The 21,117-nt window shown below is 38.9% G+C and overlaps 1 protein-coding gene across 1 annotated transcript in view; it reads right to left on the reverse strand.

Annotated features, from left to right (window-relative positions):
* Nucleotides 1-18,829, reverse strand: part of LOC101428768 (SLAM family member 9-like) — a 51,600-nt gene extending 32,771 nt beyond the window's left edge. Inside the window, exons 1-2 of the mRNA XM_004447363.4 lie at nucleotides 16,123-18,829; nucleotides 14,691-14,781 (exon numbers count right to left, since the gene is read on the reverse strand). Of these exons, the coding sequence (XP_004447420.1) occupies nucleotides 14,691-14,781; nucleotides 16,123-16,143 (112 nt within the window). The 5' untranslated portion in view covers nucleotides 16,144-18,829. The remainder of the gene's footprint in view (nucleotides 1-14,690; nucleotides 14,782-16,122) is intronic.
* Between the last annotated feature and the right edge of the window lie 2,288 nt (nucleotides 18,830-21,117).

The following is a 21,117-nucleotide window of genomic DNA, read 5'->3' on the forward strand; positions in this document are numbered from 1 at the left end:
GCCTCACCTTGTGGGCACTTGGCTTGCCATGCAAGCACTTGGCTCACCATGTAGGCACTCGGTTGGCTGCATGGGCACTCACATGGACACTTGGCTCACTGTGTGGGCACTTGGCTCACCATGCAGGCACTGGGTTGCCATGCGGGCACACTTTCTTGTCTTCTTTTTCACCAGGAGGCCCCTGGGATCAAATCCGGTTCCTTCCATATGGTAGGCCTTATTGCTTGAGCCACATCTTTTTCCCCATTTTAATATTTTTATGAAAATAGTTTCCATCTTGTATAACACTTAAAGGGTCTTAGGAGAGCCACATCTGCTTCCCTGACTTGCTTCTAATGAAGACAATACGGCAAAAGTGGTGGGATGTCAATTCAAATCAGGTTATAGAAGACTGTGACTTCCTTCTTGCTTGAACTCTCCCTTTCACCCTCTCTCTTCCTTCACTCTCTTGATTCCACTGATAAAGCCAGCTGATCTATTGGGAACTGTCTTATGGAGAAGTCAACATAGCAAGGAACTGAAGGCAGCCTCCTGCCAATGGCAAGCATGAAACTTAGGCTGGTCCTCAGCCCAACAGTCCACAAGGAACTGAATCTTGCCAAAACATGTGAGTGAGCCTGGAAGCAGACTTTTCCCCAGTTGAGCTTAGAGGTGATGTCAGCCATAGCCAGCACCTTGACAGTAGGCTTTGAAAGACCTTGAGCCATAGGACCCAGCTAAATCACATCTGGATCCCCAAACAACAGAATCTGTGAAGGAATAAATGTTATTGTTCAATCCTAAACTAAGATTTGGGGTAATTTGTTACACAGCAATAGGTAACTCACACTATACTGAGGGTTACTTTTCTTTCTCTTTTCTTCTAGGCAGATATTAGTCAGGATGGGCTAGGTTATGCTGTGGTAACAAACAAAAAGCAGTGCCTTAGAATGGCCACACTACATGTCCCAGGAGAGATAGTGAGGGGAGGGGCTCTGCTAGACCTGGATGGAGGCCACACCATCTTACAGCTGCACCTCATGGAAGCCACAATGCCCTCACACCCTCCTCAGCCCCCACACAGGTGAGGGAGGCAGGAGGTGCACACACGAAGTTTTCACTGCATTCATCTAGAAGTAGAATAATCTCTGCTCATATTTCTTTGCTGGTCACAAGGCCCTGTCTAATTGATAGGCCGTAGAAAATGAGGGTAAACAATGGACTATTTGGTGAGCAACTTCTGTCCCTACCACCAAGAGATCACTCTCCTAAACAGTCCCAGAGAGAACTCCACTCAATCTTCCTAAGTCACTCTCTCTGCACAGCTGTGACCAGTGGGTTCAGCTGCCTCAATGCCTCCTGCTGAGCCCTTCCTTGCCCATCTCCCAACACTGCTGCAGCCCCTGCAGATGCCCAGGACCCAGGGGACCCGAAGACCCTCTCTCCTCCCTCCAGACAAAGATAGCACTGAACCAGACCAGGGGACGCTACCACAGAATAACCTTGTCCTTGAAAGGAAATGGTTATTCCTTTCAGCAGGTCAGGATCCCCCTGCCTGACAGTGCAGGCAGCCCTCTCTCCAAAAGTGTATGCTCCTCCTCATATCAGGTCTCCCTCCCTGCTGCTGTACTTTAAACCCATTCCCTGCCTACCCTGGAAACAGAATAGCTCAGAGTATTATTTGTATATAGAAGTATTTCAGAGACACTTCTTTGTAGTCATGTAGACTTTTTGCTCAACAAATCACTGACTTTAAGAGGACGTTCACTGCACTGTGTTGCAGCAGCTGGCTTCCAAAGCCACTGTCAGGTTCAGAGTACTGAGCACACCTGTGCAACTGGAGTGAAAGAGGCAGAGGTGTGAGAAGGAGGGGAGTATATACTACATGCCATTCCTGTTTGGGGGCAGAAAAGATACAGAGAATTCAAAAATGGCCCCCAAGATTTCTCACTTGAATCTCTATGTGAATATGATGAATCTTACCTCTGTAGTAGATTATGTCACATGGTACAGATGACTTTAAGAAAAGAGATTTTTTGGAGGACCTAATATAATTGCATGAGCCCTTGAAAACCAGAGAAAGTCACAGAGATGTGGAGCAGGAGAGGGCTTCTGTTGCTGAGGTGGAGAGGGTCATGGGGTAAGGACCCAAGAGTGACCTTTGGGAGATAAAAGTGGTCCCTGACTAACATCCAGCAAGAAATGGGACATCTTTCCTACAATCACAAGGAGCTGAATTCTGCCAACAACAGGAATAAGCTTGGAAGAGGACACTGAGCTCCAAATGAGAACACTGTCAGCTGACACTTTGATTTCAGTTATGTGATACTCTGATCAGAGAACCTAGCTATAGTGTGTTGGGCTTCTGACCGACAGAGTTGTAGGAAAAGAAATAGGTATGGAATTAAGCTACAAATTTTGTGGTAATTTGTTACAGCAGCAATAGAAAATGAAGAAAATATGTATTTGATTTGGGTATCTTTTTCTTTCTTTCTTTTTAAAAATTTTTAAATTTATTTCATCACCCCCTTTTCGACTTGCTTGTTATCTGCTCTCTGTGTCCATTCACTGCATACTCTTCTGTGTTTTTACTTGTCTCCCTTTTTGTTATATCACCTTGCTGAATCTGCTCTCCATGGCACTTGCGGGCTGTCGGCTCTCTGTGGTGTCCCAGCGAGACTGCCTTCACAAGGAGGCCGGGATGCAAACCCAGGGCCTCTCATGTGGTAGAGGGAAAACCAGCTGATTGAGCCACAGTTGCTTCCCTTTATTGTTTTTGTTAATGTTTTACTAACAACAAAATATTATATGGTTATGGAAACCAATTATATGAGTTACGGAGGTTAAAATAAAAGTTCAATCACCCATCATCTCTAAAGGTAATCAGTGTTAATGAAGTGCATCGTTCTAGGTCTTTATCTATAGTCTCACAAATACTCTAAAACCAGGATTACACTGTGGGTTCAAGGTGTCATCAGAGCTCATTGAAGTTCTGGGGATTGAATCACACATTACCATTTCTCATCCCCCTCCCATTCCCAAATGGACTTGGAAGGAGTTTGGGGCAGAAAAGAGAATCTCTTTCCCTTGGTCAGTCACCATAGTCAGTGTGATTCTAGTATTTAAATATACATTTTTTTGGTGGTATAACTTGACCACTAAATATAAGCTCCTTACTTCATCTGTTGCAAGAGGGGAAAATCTGGCAGTTGAGCTTACTGAGAGATGGACTTTTAGTCTCCAACATGGCACCTTCCTAAAGGATTTTCATGGGTAATTCTGTCCTGAAATGATTTGCCTCACCCCAACATAATCACTGCATTAAATGCAACTTGCATTGAGCCCATGAAATTGCTTTAACCTGAACAATAAGTACTCAAAAAAATCTACATGAAGAGTCACACAATAGTATACACACACATACACACCCCTATCTATTAAATCTTCCTTTCCAGGACCCAAACAACTTGCTTGATGATAGGTATGAGTACTAGAGTCAAGATTCAAATACAAATCTCCAGTATACACTATATTAATGACTACACTAAAAATGGAAAATGTGGCATTTTGAAATATAAATTTCTAACTACTGAAGCTGAAATGACTAGGTCACTTATAGCTAAAATCTAATTTACAGTTTGCTGTATGTAGTAATAATAGCTATTTATCTTATTGATTATTCACTGTCATAATTATCACTCATTCTTATTTTCAAAAGGACAAATTGAAGCATAGAAATATTAAGCAATTCATCCAAAACTACAAAGATCGTATATGGTAAAAATGGAATTTTAACTCAAGCAGTCTTCTTCTAGCACCAAGGTTCTAAATGCTGCATTATATTATCATTATGTAAGTGAACATATAAAAGGGAAGATATTCTAAGCTGTCACTTTAACCCTCAGTTTCTGTGGATGGAGTAAATAAATCTTCTGTTTTTAAGCAGTAGGCTCAAGTTTTAAAATAAAACCTACAGGGAATCATTTTGAGGGTTGGTTGTAAAGGAGGAAAAACATTGATAGGAATATGAGCCAGGCTGGTAATTCAAATAAAAATTTGTGTGAACTATAAAGAATTAAATAAAAAAACACACTGTCAAGAGACGAAAGTTATCAATAGGAGCAGACTCATATATGACTAGGATGCTGGAACCATCAGAAAGGAAATTTAATACAACATGATAAATATGCTAAAAGTTCTAGTGGTAAAGGTGGACAACATGCATGAACATATGAGAAATTTCTGCAGAAAGATGGATATTATAAGAAAAAAATATGGAAGTGCTAACTAAAATGATAAAACAACAGAGATAAAGAATGTCTTTGGGACTTCTGGGAAGATGGTGGACTAGAAAGACACTAGAAGAAAAGAAAAGAAATGCTTTTTTCTCTCCCAGAAAAAATATGTTAGAGGACAGGCTGAAATGGGCTGGGAAGAACTTCTGGGATTTAGGATGCCAGGTGAAGAGAGAGGGACAAAGGAAAAGAATCGTCATGGCTAAAGCATGAGTTAAAAGTGGCAACTGCTACTGCCAGCACCTTCCCCCTCAGTAAAGACACTTTAGAACTCTCAGGCCACTGGGCTGGGCTACAGACAAAGGGGACTCCAGGGGTCCACTATCCCAGGAAAGGGGAGAGAGGGAGGGACACAGTCTAAGGCTGACTCAGCTTTTGACTGACAAATTAGTTTGCCTGTGTCCCATGAGCACTTCCAGGCCAGGTGGGGCCATGCCATTGTTTGCCCCAGAAGGCTGCAAGAAACCACAGTGATCCAACCCTCTCAATCTCCCTGTCTACTGACCAGGACTGGTTGTTGAGGATGCAGAGGGGAATGGAATTACTTCCTATCCAGGAAAAAGGAAGGGGTTACCAGTGAAGGCTGTTGAACTGTCTCTGAGAAAGTTTGAATTCCAAGGCTCTTAGCTTCTAGGCAGGAACCTCTATCACATTGATCTGATCCATGTTGCAGCAAACACCCTACAATCGGACATTGAACTGAAAGGGCTGCTAAAGAGTGCAATCTTCTGGCAGATGAAGGAAGTGTACATCAGAAAATTAAAAGTAAATAAGAGAAGCTTTTTATGCCCTTTATAGGCTCCCTTACCACGACCCTAAGAAGCAGGTCTGCAATCCATTACTGGGTCCAGAGCTCAGTTTTGAGCAACTAACAGGGACAATCCTAGTAATCCAGGTTGAAGCAAGAGTCAAACAGTAACAGTGACACACACAGCCTCCTGCCACTAAATCCCTACAAAAGAGAGAGAAATTGAGCATCTGACTAAACTACCATCCTAATCAGATGCCTAGGTTATCAGTAAAAATTATAAGTCATACTAAGAAAATGGAAGACATGTTCTAAGAAAAGGAATATACCAAAGCCCCAGAAGAGAAGCAGGATTTGAGGCAACTAATTAATGAGATGCACACAAATTTCCACAATCAAAGTAATGAGTTGAAAGACAATATGGCTAAGAGAGAAACAACATCAAGAAGACACTGAGTGAGCACAAAGATTATGAAATTCTGAATAGAAAATTATCAGAGCTAATGCGAATGAAAATCACAATAAGTGAAATTAAAAAAAAAACACACATTAGAGAAAGAGGATGGGGCTCAATATTTGAATGCCTGCCTCCCACATAGGAGGTCCTGGTTTCAGTTCTCAGTGTCTACTGAAAAAACAAACAAACAAACAAAAAACTGAAAAAGCAAAGTAAACAAACAAACAAAAAACCAACTTGGAAGCTAATGTGGCTCAGTGGCTGAGCACCAGCTTCCCACATACAAAGTCCCAGGTTCAATTTCTGTCTCCTGGTACCTTAAAAAAATGAAACAAAGCAGAACAACAACAAGCACATAAGAGGCATACAACAACAGTCTCAAGATGGTAGAAGAAAGAATAAGTGATTCTGAAGATAACAGCTGAAATTGAGGAGAGAAAAGAATGGAGAAAATTGAGAAGGGGCTCATGGAATTGAATGACAATATGAAATGCAACAACATACATGTTATGGGAATTCTAGAAGAGAAGAGAAGGAAAAATGGGCAGAAAGAGTATCTTAGTAAATAATAGTTGAAAATGTCTCAACATTCATGAAAGGAAATAACTTACATGTCCAAGAAGTGCACTGTACCCCAATCAGAATAAATCTAAATAGACTTCTCTGAGACACATGCTACTCAGAATGTCAAACTTCAAAGATAAAGAGAAAATTCTGACAGCAGCAAGGGAGAAACAAACCATCACATATAAGGGATGCCCAGTAAGATTTAATGTGGATTTCATCAGAAACCATGGAGGTAAGAAGACACTGGTATGATACAATTAGAATCCTAAAAGAGAAAAACTGCCAGCTGAGAATTCTTAATTCAGCAAAACTGTCCTTCAAATATGAAGGTGAGTATAAAATATTCACATACAAACAGAAACTAAGAGAGTTTGTAAAAAAGAACCCACCTTTGCAGCAAATATGAAAGGAAGTTTTAGAGCCTGAAAGAAAAAGAAGAAGAGAGAGGTTTGGAGGAGAGTATGGAAGAAAGAATAACCAAAACACTAAAAAGACAGACAAAAATATGATATGATATATGAAAAGCAAAGAATAAAATAGTGGAAGTAAATAAAGCATTTACAGTTTATCATTGAATGTGAAGGATTAAACTGCACAGTCAAAAGATATAGGCTGACAGAATGGATAAAAAAACATGAGCCAACCATATGCTGCTTGTAAGAGACTTACCTTAGATCCAGGGATACAGACCAGCTGAAAGTGAAAGGTTGGAAAAAGATTCCACACAAATAGTATCCAATAAAGAGAAGGTATAGCTATACTAATTCAGACAAAAGAGAATATAAATGAAGAAAAGTTATCAGGAGGAAAAAAAGTCACTGTATATTGATAAAAGGGACAATCCACCAGGAAGATGTAACAGTCATAAATTTCTATGCACCTAACCAGGGTATCCCAAAATACATGAGGCCAACTTTGGAAAAACAAAAGGTAGAAATAGATATGTCTACAGTAATCTTTGGAGACTGCAACATACCCCTCACATCATTAGATAGAATGACCAGACAGATCAAGAAGAAACAGAGAACTTGAACAATATGATAAATGAGTTAGACTTAACAGACATATACAGAATGTTGCATCCAAACTCAGTGGGTTATACATTCTTCTCAACTGTCCATGGATCTTTCTCCAGGGTAGACCATAATAGGGCACAGTGCAGCTCTCAATAAATATAAAAAGATTGAATTATACAAAGCACCTCCTCAGATCATAATGGAATGAAACTGGAAATCAATAATAATCAGGAAAGAGGTAAATTTGCAAATGTATGGAGGCCAAACCACATACTCCTAAATCATCTGTGGGTCAAAGAAGAAATTGCAAGTGAAATCAGTAAATATATTGAGGCAAATGAAAACAAGAATATAACTTATCAAAACTTATGGAATACAGGGACTGGATGTGGCTTAAGTGGTTGACCTCACACCTCCCACATGGAAAGTCCTGGGTTTGCTTTTTTATGCCTCCTGAAAAAAAAAAAAACAAACAGCAGGCAAAACAAATGAAAAAATCAACTCAGGGAAACTGATACGGCTTAGTGGTTGAGTGCCAGCATCCCACATAGGAGGTCCCAGTTTCAATCCCCAGCCCCTGGTATCTCAAACAACTACAACAAACAAACAAAGAAAAATTTATGGGATACCACAAGGGCAGTCTTGAGAGGGAAATTTATAGCCCTAAACACCTATATTAAAAAAGAAGAAAGACCTAAATTCAAAGATTTAACTGAACAACTGGAGAAACAAGAAAAAGAACATCAAACCAACCCCAAAGCAAGAAGAAAAGAAATAATAAAGATTAGAGCAGAGATAAATGAAATTAGGAACAACACAAAAAATCAAAACAATAAATAACATTAACAAAACCAAAAGCTGGTTCTTTGAGAAGATCAATAAAATTGACAAACCCCTAGCTGAACTAACAAAGAAAAAAGAAAGATAATGCAAATAAGTACAATCAGAAATAAAATTGGGGAAGTTACAACTGACTCAAGAAATAAAAAGGACCATATGAATATATTATGAGAAAATCTATGCCAACAAATTAAACAACCTAGATGAAATGGACAAATTCCTAGAAATGCACAAACAACATATACTGACACTACAAGAAATATGAGAACTTAATAAAACAATCACATTTAATGAGATTGAATCCATCATCAAAAAACTCCCAATGAAGAAAGTCCAGGACCAGATGGCTTCACAGGTGAATTCTACCAAGCATTTCAAAAAGAATTAACAGCCATCCTGTTTGAACTTTTCCAAAAAATTGAAAAGGACGGGAAATTACCCAACACATTTTATGGAGCCAACATCGTCCTAATACCAAAGCCAAATAAAGACACTATGAGAAGAGAAAATTACAGACCAATTTCTGTAATGAATATAGGTGCAAAAATTCTTAACAAAATATTTGCAAATTGAATCCAACAGCATATCAAAAAACTTATACTTCAAGACAAACTGGGATTTATTCCTGGTAAGCAAGGATGGTTCAACATAAGAAAATCAATCAATGTAATACCCCACATTAACAAATTGAAGGAAAAAATACACATGATCTTCTTGACTGATGCGGAAAAGGCATTGAACAAAATCCAGCATCCTTTCTTAACAAAAAACACTTCAAAAGATAAGGATTGAAGGAAAATTCCACAATATTATAAAAAAGGCATGTATGACAAACCTACAGTTAACATCATACTCAATGGGAAAAGATTAAAAGCTTTCCCTCTAAGCTCAGGAACAAGACAGTGATGTTCACTGTCACCATTGTTATTCAACATTGTACTAGAAGTTCTTGCTAGTGTGATTAGACAAGAAAAAAAATAAAGGCACCCAAATAAGAAAGGAGGAAGTAATCTCTATTTGTGGATGACATGATCCTATATTTAGAAAATTCTGAAACATCTAAGAGAAAACTATTTGAGCTCATAAATGAGTTCAGCAAAGTGACAGGATATAAGATCATATGCAAAAATCCGTAATCTTTTTTACACTAACACTGAACAATCTGAGGAGAAAATCAGGGAAAAAATTCCATTTACAATAGCAACAAAAAGATTCAAAACCTGGGAATCAAATTAACCAAAGAAGCATAGTACCTATATGCAGAAAACTACAAAACAAATGCTAAAAGAAATCAATGAAGAACTAAACAAATGGAAAGACATTCCATGTTCATGGATTTGAAGACAAAACATTGTGAAGATGCCAATCCTAACCAAACTGACTTATAGATTGAATGCAGTACCAATCAAATTTACAAGAGTTTACTTTACAGAAATAGAGAAGGCAATTACCAAATTCATTTGGAAGGGAAACTGCCCCTGAATAACCAAAACATTCTAAAAAAGAATAGCAACATGGGAGGAATTTTACCTGCCTGACCTTGAAACATATTACAAAGCTACAGTAGTTAAAACAGCATGGTCCTGGCATAAAGATATACAGATTGAACAGTGGAATAGAATTGCAAGTCCAGAAACAAACTCTCATCTCTATGGTTAACTGTATTTTGACAAACCTACCAAGTCCATGTTAATGGGACAAAACAGTCTCTTCAACAAATGGTGCTGGGAGAACTGGTTATCTATTACCAAAAGAATGAAAGAGGACCCATAGCTCACTTCCTATATAAGAATCAACTCAAAATGGATCAGAGACCTAAATATAAAAGACAGGATGACACTACTAGAAGAAAATGTAGGGAACATCTTAAAGGCCTCGTGGTGGGTGGTGGTTTTTAGACCTTACACCTAAATCACATGATACAAAAGAAAAAAAGATAAATGGGACCTCCTAAAAATCAGACACTTCTGCACATCACAGGACTTTGTCAAATGGGTGAAAAGGCAGCTGACACAATGGGAGAAAATATTTGGAGATCATATGTCTGATAAAGTTTTAATATCCGTGATATATAAAGAGATGCTACAATTCAAAAATAAAAGGACAAATGATCCAATTAAAAAATGGGCAAAAGACTTGAGTAGACATTTGTCCAAAGAAGAAATACAAATGGCAAAAAAAAGTCACGTGAAAAAATGTTCAACATCACTAATGATTAGGGAAATGCAGATATCATTTCATACCTATCAGAATGGGCACTATTAAAAAGACAGAGAACTATAAGTGTTGGAGAGGATGTGGTGAGATAGGAATGCTTATTCACTGTTGGTAGGAATGTAGAATAGTATTACCACTGTGGAGGACTGTTTGGCAGTTCCTAAAGAAGTTGAATATAGATTTGCCATGTGACCCTGCAATACTAGTACTGGATATATACCCAGAAGAACTGAGAGTAGTGACATGAATAGACATCTGTACACTGATGTTCATAGTGGCATTATTCATGATTGCCAAAACCCAGGTGTCCACCAAGCAATGAATGGATAAACACACTATGTTGTATTCACACGATGGAATATTATTCAGCCATAAGAAAAAATGAAGTAATAAAGCATTTGACAACATGGATGAATCTGGAAGACATAATGTTGAATGAAGCAAGTTAGAAAGAAAAGGACAAATATTGTATGATTGTGCTACTATGAATTAAATATATTGTATGATTCTATTTATATAAAATGTAAATATAAATCAATTTATAAAGATGAGATATGAGTTGGGACTTATAGGGCTAGGGAAGGCATACTGGGGGTGTGGAATTTTTCTTTTTTGGAATAACAAAATAATTTTTTAAAATTTTGTGATGATGAATGTATAACATTGTGATTATACTAAAAGCCATTGATTAAATACATTAGATACATTGTATAGTAGGTGAATATATCTAAAAAAACTCCTGCTTAATAAGTAAATAGATGATTGGGCAAGAATAGCCAGAAATGGTAGCTATGTACAGCAGGGGAAACAGAAATTGAGAGGTGAAGAATTTTGTTTCTTGGTCTGTTTTTGTTTATTTTTGTTATTTTTATTGAAATAATGAAAATGTCCTAATAATGATTGAAGTGATGAATGAACAACTATGTGATTATACCAAATATCATTGTTTGTGCACTTTGGGTGAAACGTATGCTTTATTAATATGTACCAATAAAATTGATTTGTTAAAAAAAGAATGCCTTTGATGGCCATATCTATAGACATGACATAGTTGAGGAAAGAATCAGTGAATCTGAAGAATTTGAAGAGCAATAGACATTTCCCAAACTGGAGGAAGAAGAGCAAAAAGCGTAAGGATATAGAAGACCTGAACAATACAATCAACCATCTTGATTTAATTGACATTTTTAGAATTCTCCACCTAACAATAGCAGAATACATATTCTTTTAAAGTATATGTCGAACATTCAATCAGATAGATAATCTATATCCTGGACTATAAAGCAAATCTTAACAAATTTAAAAGAATTTAAATTATGAAAAGTGGTTTCATAACTGTACAGAAATAAATTACAAATCAATAACAAAGATATCTGGAAAATCTCCAACTTTTGGGAAATTAATATAATTCCAATAACCCATTATTCAAAGAGGAAGTCATGAGAAAAGTCAGAAAATATTTTGAATTGAAAGATCAATTAAATCAAGATATCTCTGGTCAATTTGGGGGCAGGGGGCAGGGGATGTGTGATCTTCCAACTTTATTCTTCATTTTCAAGATGGTTTTGGCCATTTGGGTCTCCCACCCTCCCATATAAACTTGATGATTGGTTTATCCATTTCTGCAAAGTAGGCTGTTGTAGTTTTGATTGGGATTAAGTTGAATCTGTAGCTTGCTTTGGGTAGAATCGATATCTTAACAGTATGTAGTCTTCCAGTCCATGAACAAGGAGCGTCCTTCCATTTAGATTTCTTTTACCAATGCTTTTTAGTTTTCTTTGAGTGCATAAGTCCTCTACTTCCTTGGTTAGATATTTGATCATTTTCAGTTGCTATTGTAAATGGAATTATTTTCGTAATTTCCTACTCAGATTGTTCAACACTAGTGTATGGGAATATGATTGAATTTTTGATGTTTATCTTCTATCCTATAACTTTGCTGAATTTGGATATCTGTTCCAAAAGGTTTTTTGTGGATTTTTCAGGATTTTCTCCCTATAAGATAATATCATCTGAAAATAGGATAAGTTTTACTTACTATTTTCCTGTTTGGATGCCTTTCATTTCTTCTTCTTTCCTAATTACTCTAGCTAGAACCTCTAGCACAATGTTGAATAACAGTGGTGACAGTTGGCATCCTTGTCTTGTTCCTGATCCTAGAGAGAAAGTGTTTAACCTATCCCAACTGAGTATGATATTGGCTGTGGGATTTTCTTATCTATCCTTTATTATGTTGAAGAAATTTTCTTTTACACATATCTTTTGAAGTGTTTTCATTAAAAAAAGATACTGGATTTTGTCAAATGCTTTTTCTGCATCAATACAGATGATCATGTGTTTTTTACCTTTGATTTGTTAATGCGATATATTATGCTAGTTGATTTTTTTATGTTGAACCTCCCTTGCATACCAGGAATAATACTCACATAAACATGATGTATAATTCTTTCAATATGCTTTTGGATTCAATTTTCAAGTAACTCCCTTTCATTTTTTTATAGAAAGTCTCAGCAGATATACAATAACTGCCACCTCATGTAATTGTTTCTTACACTGCTTTTGCTGTCTGGGGCAGTTTTTGCCTGGATGGAAAATTCTTGTTGGGGTGGGTGAGCAGGGAAGGAGCTTCTCAGGTCAGTATTTCCCAGTTAAAAGACCAGGGACCCACCAAGGGAGCTCTAGGAAGCTCCACACTGCCCTGGGGAGGGGCAGAGAGGGGGGCTTTCAGGAAGGGTGCCAGGAGCTTCTCCTATAGCTCCCTGAAGCTGTGATTTCTTGATTTGGCACTTGCTCAGTAAGTGCAGGCCTTTAACTGTTTGCAGTTGTTTTGAGGAAGCATATTGTCCTTACATCTTTTCTGTCACTTTTGTTTGCAGTGGGTTGGAACAACAGTCACCCTAAGAGCCCAACTCCCAGTGATCTGCGGTAGCCAATCAAAATCAGTGATTAGTGATTGGATTACACACCAACAGATCTTGGGGAAGTAGGTCTTTCTATCCCATCCTAGAGCCAGCAAGTTGTGCCGGGGCTGGGGTTAAGTGCCTGCCTGAAATTGGGAAATGATTAACAGTAGCCACTGTGTGGAGAGTTCAAGTCATGGGTAATTACTGCAATGTACCAGCTTCTTCCTCCCACTTTTCCCTGGATGCTGCATAGTACTCTACTAGACTCCGCAGTTTCAAAATAGATGATTCAGACAGTCCTGCCTGTTTAATAGTTGTTCTGGTGGAAGGACTGATTTGTGGAGTTTCCTATTCTGCTATTTCCCCACAATTGTCTTGCTAAATACTTTTTAAAACATTAATTATTTTTTAGGAAGTACCGGGGATTGAAACTGGGACCTTGCACATGTCAAGTAGTTGCTCAACAACTGAGCCACATACGCCTCCCTAAATATGTATTTTTTAAAAGATTTATTTATTTTTACTTTATTATTTTTTAAAATTTATTCCCCCATCCCCAGATAGTTCTCTTTGTCTGTCTGCTCATTGTTTTGCTTGCCTTCTCCAGGAGGCGCTGGAACTGAACCCCAGACCTCCTGCATGGGAGGCGAATGCCCAATGGCCTGAGCCACACCCACTTCCCCATAAATAATTTTTAACAGTTAAAAATGAACACCAATAGCAAAGTGGAATGTAAAATTTGCAATCAATTTTAAGATAAACCTGAGACTTTCAGGCAACCTCTCCTTTGTGATGATCAGTTGGGGACTAAGCCCCAAACCCTGGCTGGGAGTGCATGTTCCCTTTTCTTTTCAAAGGAGAAGTTCAAGGGGCCCAACCAGAGGAGCTTTGTTTAACTCAGACACCAGCATTCTAGGTCAGCTTCCTATTCCTCAGGACAGGAGCAGAGGCTGTCAGGTCTGCTCTGAGTTCCAGGCCAGGCATGCCAGTCCCCACCACCCTCCATCTCCAGAAGCCAGCTTTTTGGTCTATCTCCATCCCTCTCCCCAGGCAGCTCCAGGTTCTCTCCAATTCTCTGTAAACCTGGCAGAAGCAGCCTCACCTCCCTGGTGGCAGCTTCCCTTAATGCAACCAAGGCTGCCAGGCTCTGGGTTTCCAGCCCTGTTGCCCATGAACTACCCTTTTGCTCTCTGTGGTCTCCCTGGAGCTCTAAACCAAATAAGCTCTATAGGCTAAATATAACAGTTATTTTCTGTTTTTGTTCACCAAGGACATCAGTCTGTCCCCAGCATTTTACTAGTACTTCTGGCCCAAACACAGACACTGGACAGTTTCACCATTTGGGCAGTCTGATTGTAGGTTTCTCTTCTGGGATAGGGAAGACTCCTTGCTCCCCTAAATCCTAGATTCCAAGGGAGTCCAGAATCCGGAATATAGACCCACTGCAGTTGTTTTGGAACATAATTATCAGAAGTGATTAATAACATACAGATAATCTAGTGCTTTGTGGGCAGAAAAATCTTTGTTCCCCAAGGGTAGAGAGGAAATGAAATTGCTCTTCTGTATTCTCAGGTCCTGGCTGCTTAAACACCCCTCGGGAGTCAGGGGGTGCTGCTATCCAGGCGCCATCTGATTGCCATCCTATCTCAGGGAGCCTGGGACACTTACCCAGGAGGAGGCTAATGTAGCCCACAAACCAGGAGACCCAGCAGAAGCTCGATCCTCTGAGCAGGGACCCCATGCCAGGCTGGCTGCTCAGCTGTGGATGACACAGAGAATAGGAACAACGCTGTTAAAACAAGTAACACCTACCCCTGGGTCCTAGTTCGGTCTGAAGATGAAGAAACCATGTCCACATTTTCTGACCTCTGGCTAGCAGTTTAGTTCTGAGGATACAGCCCCACCAGACAGCCAGGGGCTAAGATGAAGCCTAAACCCTCCCTCAGGAGAGCCAAGGCCCTTCGTGATTTCTGGCAACAGGACTTCCTAGGCATCCTCCATGTCTTTCTCTACACATGCTGTTTCCTACCAGGAACACTTCTAAAACAGGTTCTCCTAAGCAAACTTCTAGTACCTGAAACTGCTCTTACATTCTTTGTCTCTGAAAGCTTCTGAGTTTTCAGGCCAATGGGAAATTCTTTCTTCTAAGGTCACAATTGCGTTTTGTGTATGACACCATTACAGCATTTTTCTTTTTTTGTTGTGGTTCTTCGAGTGTCTCCTTGCATGATGAAAGCCTTTTGAGGGGAGGAATTGAACTTCTTCATTTCTCTGTCCCCAGTATCTTCTGTGCTGAGACAGGTAAGCATCGAATCCCCAGCACCCACCATAGGCACTCGATAAATAATCTTAGAAAGAATGTGTAGGTGACCTTGGTTTAGGACATGCCTGACAGTGTTGGACTGCCGCATTCTGTGTGGTCCCCGCCAGCTTGGTTTTCACACACCCCCTCCTGCCCTTTCCCTTCGCTGCTTTCTTGGCTTAACATCTTGGCACCAGGTGCCATGCTCACTAATACCAGCTTATGGCCAGGCACAGGAGTCATGCTTTTGGAGCAAGCTGAGCGAGGCCTCTCCTGGGTTTGGTGGCTGTCTCCTGTCCTTAAATCATTTAATGTGTCAAATTTCCTTTCTCATTTTCTATAAACATCAACTGTCAGCTGACTAAGTAAGACACTTGGAGCAAAAGAACAAAGCTCTTTGTGGGAAGTGTTAACTTCCCACATCTCCAGTGCAAATATTGGTATTTATCTTTTGGACAGAACTAGTATTTAAGGTCCTCAGAATCTACAGCTTTGGCCCCACTCTCAAATAATCAATGCAGTCGTGTCACTGCTTCTTAAACCCACTTTATGGATGTGAAACCTGAGACCTAGTGTGTTGCTTGTACTATGAGAGGTCACAGTTAATGAAAAGGCAAAGTCTGAACGTTGACAAGCTCAGTGGTCATCCCCCAACACCACAGCTGCCTCTCTCAGAGTGAGCAAGTCACCTGGAGTCCAGTCTGTCCTCCCACCCAAAACTCCTCTGCAGCATCTCAGGTTAGAGATAATTCTACATTGACTTGATTTCCCTCCCCCAACTAGTAATGTGGAAATTACCTCTAAAGGTAGTCCATGCATCCTATGATCAGAAACTTCTTACATGGAGCCAGAATCCAGGCAACTCATCCACTGGTCACACCCAGGCCACGAAGAATGAGTCTCATAGCTCTCCCCTGCAATGTCTCTATACTTCTTGTGGAGGACGACTTATATGGGAACTGTTTGGTTATGAAACTATTTTGGTTACGAAACCATTTGGGTGAGGGGGCAGGGAGGAGGACTCTTTAGGGAGGGAACCAGCAGTGAAGTTAGAGTCAGAGACAGTGGGAGAGTCAGCCAGTTCACACTCCATGCTGACAGGAAAAACAGGGACTTTTTAAAAAAAGTCTAATCTCAGTTTCAACTTGCCTTCTACCCTGTGTACAGTCATAATTTGTACACATGCAAACCAACCACAGAACATGAGTTAAGTCTTTACTGCTCATAACTGTCTGGGGCCAGGAATGTTTTGGGGAATTAAAGGAGGGCAGACCTTGATCTGCAGCAGCTCAGCAGCAGCAGTGTGTGTGTGTGTGTGTGTGTGTGTACAGGCACAGGATAGCAGTGATATGGAGAGTCCAGTGAGATGGAAAATCCTGCAAAACAAGAGATTTGAGAGGTGACCATGAAATTTCGCTCCCTGGGAATTCGAAGAATTGTAGGGAAAGCTCTGGATTTCTCTGGGCATGGGATGTGTGGGTATTCTTTATTTAAATCCCAAAGACAGGACACTCCAGCTGAGAACTGGGTAAAATGAAGAATCTTTTTATTGGTATTTACTATATCCAGTGGTTTTACATGCATCATTTCAGTTAATCCGCAATATATATCTGAAACGAATCCTCAAATTAACCTAATAACATAAGCATTACAAGTACCTTATATATGAGTACCCTGGATGTCCAGAGATATTAAGTATTTCATCCAGGTCACATTTATAGTAAGTGGCAAGATGCTCATAAGCTCTCAACATCAACCCAGCCATGGTCATATCCCAGAAGGGAAAAGTGAGTGAAGAATCTGAGAAACTCAGGTCAGGGGTGCAAGAGACTATAGGGAGAGAGAGGATGGATTGTTATAGACCAGCGATATTGACCAGACTCAGACTTTGAATAAAGTTTCAATTGAGAGCTTTATTAGCTGCGTGCCGACTGCCTTATCCTACGCAGAGGAGAGAGCAGTCCCGAGTCTCAGGGAAGGGGTGGTTTTATAGCTTTTTAGGAAGGGGGGCGTCTACTAGTAAGCGAGCAAGCAAGCAGGCACAGAAGCGGAACCCTGTGGTTAGCTGAAGATAGCGTATCTATTTTTTTCTTTTTAAAAGCCCTTTCTTGTGAGCAGCCCCATGTTATTTATTGGCACTCTTCTTGGGGGCAGCCCTAAGTTATTTATTTATCTGAAGGCACGTGCAATTCCTATTTTCTAATGTAGTTCTATTCCTATTTTCCCAATGGGGCCTTACCCTTATATTTCTCCCTTTCCTTTATTGTAATTCAAATCTTTGAATTTCTTCGTGGGTAGGCACTAACTTATAGGGGGCATTTAAAACCATAAGTTTAACAGTTTGGAATCTTTTTTTGTACTAATTTCTTGAAATTACTGATTATATATGGGCCGCAGGTAAGCAGCACAAGGAGGATAAACAGGGGCCCTGCTAAAGCAGCGATGAGGGATGTGAGCTAAGGGATCAGTTAAAAAGGCTGTGATACTAGTTGGCGGGCATTTCCCGGGCTTTGTTAGGCTCTTTTAATTGCCTGTGAACTAAGGCTAGGCATTTTTTATAACTCCTGAATGGTTAGTATAAAAACAGCAGGTTTTGCCTAGAGCTATACACAGGCCTCCCTGCTGGAGGAACAGTAAATTTAATCTTTGCCTATTCTGGAGAACTATTTTAGCCAGGGAGTTTAAGGCTTGTTCTAGATGGCTTATTTGATAGTCAAGGTTTTTAATGTTTTGGGTAACTAAGGAGGACAGGGTATTTAAGTCATTGTTTCTTCTCACTAGGGCTGCTGATTCTATTGCGATAGAGCTTGTTACCCTTAGACCTACTAGCAGCGGAACAAGAAAGGGGGCCCTCTTATATATTTGGTGACTTGGTTTTGGTACTCTAGCAAGTTGAAGAGCTGCCTGCCCTTAAGCCCCAGATAGTAATAAACCTGGGGGATTATATTTATTAGGACACAGAAGTTGTTGGAGTTGGGGAGAATATAAGGGGTTAGACTTGAGATTTAGGCAAACTAAGTTCCCAGAGGGGCAACCAACACCCAGAATTTGTCCGAATTTGTCTGGTTTATAGTTGCACGGTGTTTACAGGAGTTAGCAGAAGTTTAGAAGTTTTTATTCTGGACAGCAGAATCCTGGGGCGGGGGCTCTCCTGCAGTCATCCTGGGGCCACCGGCACTCACATGGATCTCTAGTCAGGCTCCAGATCCATTTATTAATTTTGTTTTACCTTTAAAGAGTTTACATCTTTAATCTTAAAGGGGTGCTGAAGGGAGATGATCTCTTTTCTGTAACTGCTTCCTGCTGGCTATGGGCTGTAGTTATTGCTTAACAAGGTGTAAAACTCTTATTTTAACTGGAGGAAGTTGGATCTGGCATTCTGTATGAAGCTGGATGAAGTTTTTATATGGTTAATAAGATGTTCATTCTGAAAGAAACAAATTTAGTTAAAATTTTGGAATACCCGATTTTAAAAGAGGACATTGGATTACAGAGGTGGCAAGGTTAGGTGCCTATAAAGATGGCACCCCTTTTTAAAAGCTGGTGGGAACAATATATATATATTTTCTTAAGTTATTTATTTTCAGAGAGAAATTGTAATAGATACTTAGCTTTGTTTGAAGACACATTTTAAGCTGTTTAATGATTGGCGCTCATGTGCTCTGTCAGATGCTCCTGGTGAAATGGCACCCTTTGGGCAATTGGTTTTATTCAGGATTAGTAAATTTTCTTAGTTTTTAGCTATGGGAGTGATCAGAACTACAGAATAAAGTTTTTCTATATTTTAGTTTTAATTGTACAATTTCTGGTAATTTTGACTGTTTATTAGGTGACATTATTAGCAAGCAAGCCTCATTTTTGCTACACAGTAGAGTACAGTAGAATAGTAAGTTTACTGAGCCTGGCTGAGACTGCTACTTTATTCTATAGACATATTTATTAACTGTTTAGAAAATGAATTTACTAGGAGTCTAACATGTCTAATATACTTTTGCACTTGATCCAAAATAGAAAAGATAATGTTATAATTATTAGGCATATATTTAGTACAGGATAAAAGTATAGCACTTAATATTAACTAATGTATTACTTAATGCATAAGGATTCAGAGTTGCAATTAATAGGTTTAAGTTTCAGGTTTGTAATACTGTACATGTTATCTCTCTATGGGAGCAGGCCATAATGCCAATTGTGTTTAAGTTTTACTTAGAGTTTCCTGGTATCATGGCTCCACTGAGCATGTTTTTTACACAGTGAGCAAGTCGCAGCATCGTTGATTTTAGAGAGAGTTTCCAGTATTCTATTAGCCTGGTGCATAGTGCTCTCTGGCACTATGGAACAGTGCCAGTTTGGAGGCAATATCCATTGTACACTTGGCTGTACCGAATCATCATTGGCTGCTGCAGGAGCTTGAAACTGCAACATAGTTTCCATCGACTTCAGGAGCAGAACCAGAGGCTGATATAGCAAATATTTTTTATTGAGAGGTCAGTGACCAGCCTAGCCACTAACTCACATGGAGAGGCCACCTGTAATGTCTTCAAGGCCTGGTTTGAATGCACAAGAGAGTTTGACAATGTTAAAGTTTATTCCTTGTTTTTACATATATTTTAAACAATTTAATGCCACACATCATATATTAAATGACTGTTTACTTATACAGTTTTACTATGAAGATAATAGTAGGTATTTTACTTTAGTAACAGAGGGAAAAAACTATTTTTCATTGTTAAAATGAAAACAGAAGATTCTCAATAGAATCAAGATAATTTTTTTATTACCATTTATTTAAATATGCACCTTGAGGTGGCCTTCAGACAGGTTTTATTACCACGAAGTTATTTTTTGCAACTAATATTAATTCAAGTTTTTAGTTAACAATGACTTTTAGAACTAGAACTATTTAAACATTTTTAGCCCAGAAGATGCTCTATAAACTTTTTATAATTGACTATAACTACACTGACCAGTTACTTTACATTTTAATAAACTTATTAAATTACAATCAGTAACCAAAGAAATTCACTTTATTTATTTAAGAGAGTGCATCCACAATCTTTTTTCTTTAGCTTAATTTTATCAATGTAAACTTATAATTTTTATTACTCAAAAGATCCTGTACATACTATGTCAATTTATTTAATGGGCACTTCATAAACCGAGGGAGATTACACCTAAGCTAAACAAAATCTAAACTACTGTAGTTTATGCAAGGAATGTTTTTTTCTTTACAGAAAGCTAAAACTTCTTTTTTGTTTGTTTAAATTATGAAAATGAATAATTTTCAAAAGCATACAGACTACCAGGTTTTAAAACACATTATACAATTACTTAATTTGTTTAATCATAATCCTGGAAAGATTTTTCCATAGTTTTTATGGGCTTTTTTACTTGTTGGAAACTGAGGCATGGTTGTCTCACAAAGGGAGACATGCTGTTTTCATGGCTATGCTTTTAACATAGGAATGCAGCAATTAAGCCTTTCAAGTTAACAGAATAGAGCTGTCCGGGGCAGGGAGAAATATGAGTAAACACACTTTGTAGTTTGAAAAGAATACTGAATCTTTGTACTTTGAGATAAGTTCTTCAATTTATGAGTCTTGTTAATGTTTAGTTACACTGCTTGTTATCTCGATAGTTTGAGTACATATAATGCTACATGTAGAAAATAAAGTTGTTTGAGGAGTCATTACTTGGAGACTCCCTGATCCCAGCTCGTTAGTTCTTTTTTTTTTTTGTTTCTTCTCCCCCTTTTCTCTTTCTTTCATTCTTTTGGGTCTTTCATACTTTTTG

The sequence above is a fragment of the Dasypus novemcinctus genome, chromosome 13 (assembly GCF_030445035.2).
Source record: "Dasypus novemcinctus isolate mDasNov1 chromosome 13, mDasNov1.1.hap2, whole genome shotgun sequence".
In the NCBI taxonomy this organism is placed as follows: Eukaryota; Metazoa; Chordata; class Mammalia; order Cingulata; family Dasypodidae; genus Dasypus; species Dasypus novemcinctus.